The sequence below is a fragment of the Sphaerodactylus townsendi genome, linkage group LG01 (assembly GCF_021028975.2).
Source record: "Sphaerodactylus townsendi isolate TG3544 linkage group LG01, MPM_Stown_v2.3, whole genome shotgun sequence".
NCBI lineage: Eukaryota > Metazoa > Chordata > Lepidosauria > Squamata > Sphaerodactylidae > Sphaerodactylus > Sphaerodactylus townsendi.
In genome coordinates this window covers 47,852,680-47,858,679 of record NC_059425.1, presented here as the reverse complement: position 1 = coordinate 47,858,679, position 6,000 = coordinate 47,852,680, and the positions used below count along the sequence as shown (strand labels likewise).

Sequence of the window (6,000 nt, the reverse complement as noted above, 5' to 3'; positions counted from 1 at the left end):
GTCTCAAAAAAAAATATTAGAAGGGTTTTAACTTACTAGAAGAAGGGAGGAGTTTGGATTAATAAACCACCTTTCTCTCCTGTAAGAGTCAGGTGGCTTTTCAGAGTAGAAGGCGAGAGGGGAGAAAAGTACGACGACCTTTCCCCAGCGTGCACAAAATGCTCTTTCCTCGGTGGCCCGGGTTTCTTTCTATGGGAAAGAAAGGCGGGGTAAAGCCAAACGTTGCTGTTGCTGGTGCACTTCCTCCAGGGGCAGCTCCACAGCTTCCTGCTCGGTGTTCTGCTGTTCCGTGGCGAGACGAAACAAAAACTTTGCTACGCCTTATTTTCGGGGGGTGCCTTATATTGATCACTTCAGCAAAACCTCTACTATGTCTTATTTCATGGGTATGCCTTATATTCGGGGAAACACGGTAGAAAGCTTTAAGACACAACTGATTATGAAAACAGGAAGTCAGCGGCAGAGCAGGGTTATTTAGTGTATCTCACAATGTTCTATATATGGTTACCTCATAAAAGTTGTGCAATGACATATTGGCAATCAGGGAATGTGTTATTTCCCTTGATCTGAATACATTGAACCAGGACATGAGTCATACTGATGAGCCTTTTGGAGGCCTGATATTTATTATTATTTTATTATTCCCCATTGTTTCCATGCCAGAACCATCCCATTCTGGTGCAGATGGCTTTTCTGCTGTCATGGAGAGATTACCAGCTACTTTTAAAAAAGCACTCTAATCACTCAGGCCCCTTCCGCACAGGCCAATAAACATGGGCTACTCATGGCATAAAACCTATGCTGGGGGTGGGGGACTTCACACAGATCCTGCTCCTAACGCAAGTCCGCTCCATGAGTTTAGGCCTCTCATCAGTCAAGGGCCATTTCCCCCAAGAACCTCAGAGCCTCCTCCCAGATAATTTGATCTTAACTAATGATCTAGGGTCTAGACAAAAAGCAAAGGAGTGATTCCAGGAATGTATCAGTATCTGAATGACCAGACAGGAAAATTCCTGTCCTTCCCCAACCATGACAAGTACAAAGTCATATCTAACTTTCAAATCTGCCCACTTTAGATAATCTCTGTGCACAAGGAGAACACTCCCCTCCACCGTGTGGATAAACGATATCTTTTAGGCATGATCATCTTGGAGAGATGCCATTTCATCTCACACAAAAATGTATAAAAATGTATCCTTCAGTCCCAGCTTTTGCAGTCATTGTTGGACGTCCCTGTTATCCTGGCCTTACTGTTCGCACCTCATCTCTTTCATTTCATTTCTCCAGTCAGTCACAGACTTGCCTCTGTACCTCCCTCTCTTGCCTGGTCAGTTTCAGTTCCAAGCAGTTTCTTCACTGCAGAGGACACCTTCCCTTTCTTCCCCCACTTCTCTTCAGGGACAGGCTCCTGCGTCTCCTTTTCTTTTATAGGTTCATTCTCCCTTGTAGGCAGGCAAATCTAAGGAAAGGTTTGTGTTTTAATTGCTATTTTGTGTTTCCCCATTCTGCAATACAATAGAGCAATACATTTTTCTCTATTGTGTTGCATAAATTAATGTAGCTTATATTTTTAAAAACTCTTTCGTTTAAGAGTCTTTTTCTCTCTTCTTTTTTCCAAGTTAGATCTGAATGTGGACCTTAGAATACATAGGCTAAGATCCCAAGAATATAGGTGCCCAAATAATTGTTTGTTCCATACAACCATGGGCATGTCTTTGCATGTTATGGCTCTGAGACATGTATACTATTTTGTTGTTTCGAATGTGATGTGTAAAAATGTAGAAGGAAGAAAATATTATTTTGCTTGCTGCATCTAGAATCCCAAGTGCCATGCGCTATATAATAAATTATATGCTATGCTTTTTTATTATGAGCTAACATGCCAACCATCTGTTAGGGAATGCCCTACAGAGCTTTGCTTGTAATTTCTAGAACTCCTGTGGTTAATGGTTTATATGACAAAGCACTATTTCCTGAAATCCATAACCTGTACCCACTTCTCACTCCCATGCTGAGGAATGACACTACATGAGGTTGCAGCTGTTTATTGCTATTAAAAAAAACCCGGAGCCTGCAGTCAACATGGTCTTTGATCATTTCTTCATCAGCCCCCGCTGTCCCATTGCTAGCAGCATGAAACTCTTGGTAGATCATTTCTGTAATGAATGCAGAGGCATGACTTCGAATACATCTCCAGGCAGCTGCTTCTTCCCTTTCAAGCTGCAATTAAAGAACAGAGGAAAAGGCTGGTCCTGTTTGCTGATATGTGGACACTTTATTTTATATAATAACACCCTGCCCTCAAGCAGTTTCCTCAGGCCTCTGCCAGCACGCTTGGCAGCTGGTAGACCAGCAAAATGCCCAAACCCTCCACGGCATCCCACACCAAGTCCACACAATCAATAGTGGAGATCATTGAGATTGGGACTGAAAGTAAGCCTCCCAGATTAACATTGCCACTCCACACACATACCCCCACCTCACCCCTGGCCTTTTATCCAGGATTGGTGGAGGACCAGGAAGCCTGGTGGGCTGAGTCACACATGCCAGGTCAACATTATGAGCTACAAAGTAATTTTATAGTATCATGATCTTATTATTAATGGACCTGGCGTTACACAACACCAGTGTTGGAGAAGGGTGTATCCAGATTCTTTATCATCAAGTCTCGGCATGGGCAATTTTTTTCTTGCCTCACAAGGGAAACAGGGAATGCCTTGAGACTGGGTTTTTTAAGTCCCTTTCAGCCTGACTCCCTTTTTTGCAACACCCCTCCCATCTCCCAACTGCTATATAAGGACTTGGGGATCTCTATTCGTACTCATATTTGATATCTGCAATACAACAACAAGATTCCACTCCAGTATTTCCTGAAAGACCAACAAGATTTTTTGGGGGTCTGAGTTTTTGAGAGTCAAAGTTTCCTTCATCAGATATTTGACAAAGGGAGCTTTGACTCACAAAAGCTTATATCCCAAAAATCTTTGTTTTCTAAGATACTACTAAATTCAAACCAAAGAAAATGGTGGAGAGCAGAAGACAAGTGGGTAGGGTGGCAGGGATTAGGGAACTAAACTATTTGTATTGACTGGTTTAACACAAGGGTATTTTTAAATTTGCCAAATAACAGCCTAATCACTGAAGAAGGAAACTGGCACACGGTCAATTTACCATGATGATGGTGGCAGAAAGTGCCAGCAAATCAGTTGACTTATGGCAACCCCATAGATTTACAAGGCAAAAGATATGCAGAAGTAGTTTGCCATTGCTATGTCTACAGTACTAATGTGTGGGCTCATCAAATGAATCTTTGCTGCCACCAGAGAATGTGCAGCAGATTCATATTCCACTATATTTTTATTAGTGTTTTACTTTTTAACTAAACCCTTCCAAACTATTCTGAAACACTGTAAATTCTGTAGAAGCAAGCACGCTGTGACTGGGCTTGGACAGATTTATGTAAAGGGGCTTGGACAGATTTATGGAGGAGAAGTCTATCTATGGCTACCAATCTTGATCCTCCTTGATCTGAGATGGCAAATGCCTTAGCAGACCAGGTGTTCGGGAGCAGCAGAAGGCAGTTGCTTTCACATCCTGCATGTGAGTCCCCAAAGGCACCTGGTGGGCCACTGCGAGTAGCAGAGTGCTGGACTAGATGGACTCTGATCTGATCCCACAGGCTTTTTCTTATGTTCTTATGTTCTTCCCACCAACCCTCCATTTTGTGACTGGTGACTCTTGAAAAAAATTAAGTAGCTCCCATAAACAGACGGTCTTCCCCTTCTGTCTTTCACTATTCCTACTGGCTGACAATTGTCACGATTTCTTTGTTCATGTTGCCAAAACTATGAGCAGCTTAATTTCATTTGTTCTAACCTTTGCTTTTCAGTGTCTTCTATGGTCTCTGGCAGCTGGATGTTTAATGTCTCAGGAAGAAGGAAGGCCGATGAACCACACAGAACTGCCATGACGAAGTATGTCACTTGGGGCAGAAGCTCCCATGCAGTGTCCAGCAGGAAGATGAGAGGAGCCACAGACCCACCCAGACGTGCCATGAAGGAACAGTATCCAAGGCCTTTTTGTCTAGAAGAAAAGCAAAGACAAATCCAAAGGTGCCTTCAAGGGATAAGATAAATATGTTGTAGGAAATCTTGTTCCGCAATGTATCTATTCTTGTGGATCTGCAGTCAGATTACTATGATTATATATCAGTACAGGTTGGACTGTAGTGGTGCCTATTGAGTCAAGACTTGAACAAAAGAATATTCACATTTCTTATTGGATATTGAGGATTTCTCAATAGGAAACTGTCAGGAGACACAGAGGTGTTTATTAACCAGGTTTGCACAGAGACTACAATCTAGAGAGTACTGGGACAAACCAGCTGAGTTAGTTATGAATGCAAAGGTCTTTTTCTTCTTACCTGAGAACAGTGGGATACAGTTCTGGTGCATACAGGAAGACCGTAGTGAAAGCAGCTTCAGAGAACCCTTTCCCTATGATGGCTACCACAGAGCGTAAAATCTCCAGTGCTGGAAGCAGAAATATAGAACAAGTGGCAGATAAAAATTGCCATCAAAACAGTTGCACATGTTCAGATTTTGTGACACCTGAATTTTGATAACTGCTGGCACATAACTTTATATTTGGTTATAGTTGTAATAATTGTAATTCTCATTTAAAATAACTGACTAATGTGAGTAATCTGATTAGCTGAAGTGAATATCCACTAAAATATCTGAGATCTGTACTGGGCATTAACTGATATCTGATTTCAGTGCTTGGCACCTGACTGATGTTTGAACATGCAATGCCGACTTCCTTTATATTCCCTCTTTGCTCTAGGACTCACTGCAGATTAAACAAATTAAAAGCAATTCCTGGCATTTCCAGTTAAAGGAACCTAGATAGAAGGCATGGGGAAAGAACTTTCAGTGCCTAAGCGTTCCTGACACCATCAGCAGCTTCATAAGTTCAATAGTGTTTGACAGGTTACAAGATTACAATTTGGTGTCTGATATACATCACAACCAAAAGCTCCTAACAGGACTGAAGTGCTCAGGTCAGCCTTGATAGGTGTATAGTTCTAGGGTCCACACTAACACCTCTTCTTAAAGGACCTCAAGCAGCAGGGCTTGAAAAAAAAACTCTGAATCTAGCCTTGGAAAGGTGCTATCAACTAGAAAACATCATGTTGGCCTAGTTGGAATAATGTTCTCCAGAGCCTTCAGGTTTTCTTCCAGTGAGAAAAAAGTTTATTTTCATTTTATCCGAAGAACGGTACACTCCTTCTTTCTGGGATGGTCATCCTCTTCCATCGAGCACACAGCTTCGGGAGGGACGCACATGGAGCGGTGAGGGAGGTAGGGGACACCTGCCTAGCCAGCCAGATCAGCCGAATCAACCCTGGCGGTCAATGGGGTGACAGATGTTGCAGCCAGATCGCCCTCACGTTTTCATTTTATCAATGTCTTGTATTTTTAAGGGCAAAAATAATTCAACTTTAATTGAAGAACATTTGTTTTCAGCAGTACGAATGAATGATTGTTGAAGTTTATTAGCGCTTAATTTGCCTCTTAGATATGAGAGAATCTAGGTGTATGTTGACATTTTTCTATTTGCGATTGCATGCGTCCCTTCTCTTATTGCAGTATGTTTTATGTTTTGGGAAATAGACCTCTGGGCAAGTCGGCGTAGTGGTCAGAGTGCTGGACTTTGAGAAGGGAACTGCTCACTTGAATCAGTCAGTCTCTTAGCCTGATGCTGCTTAGGATACAGTAGGGAAGGAGTCCTTAAGAACACTACCCTGAGCTCCTTAGAAGAAAAGATGGGATAAACATATGATATGAAAGTTCCTTCCTAAGCTGGCTCTTGAAGAGCTGAATTTCTGTGTATGAACCCAGGATGCAGCCTTAGTTATCACACCAGAGGTTTTCCTGTGTCTCCACTTAGAACAGCATATAGTCAGATACAACCCAATTGCAGCCATTTTCAGTGGCT

The 6,000-nt window shown here is 42.3% G+C and overlaps 1 protein-coding gene across 1 annotated transcript in view; it reads right to left on the bottom strand.

The window, feature by feature from the left end:
- Positions 1–2,108: 2,108 nt before the first annotated feature.
- Positions 2,109–6,000, bottom strand: part of LOC125438817 (solute carrier family 22 member 7-like) — a 31,451-nt gene continuing 27,559 nt past the window's right edge. The window contains exons 8-10 of the mRNA XM_048507398.1: positions 4,424–4,532; positions 3,877–4,083; positions 2,109–2,220 (exon numbers count right to left, since the gene is read on the bottom strand). Of these exons, the coding sequence (XP_048363355.1) occupies positions 2,151–2,220; positions 3,877–4,083; positions 4,424–4,532 (386 nt within the window). The 3' untranslated portion in view covers positions 2,109–2,150. The remainder of the gene's footprint in view (positions 2,221–3,876; positions 4,084–4,423; positions 4,533–6,000) is intronic.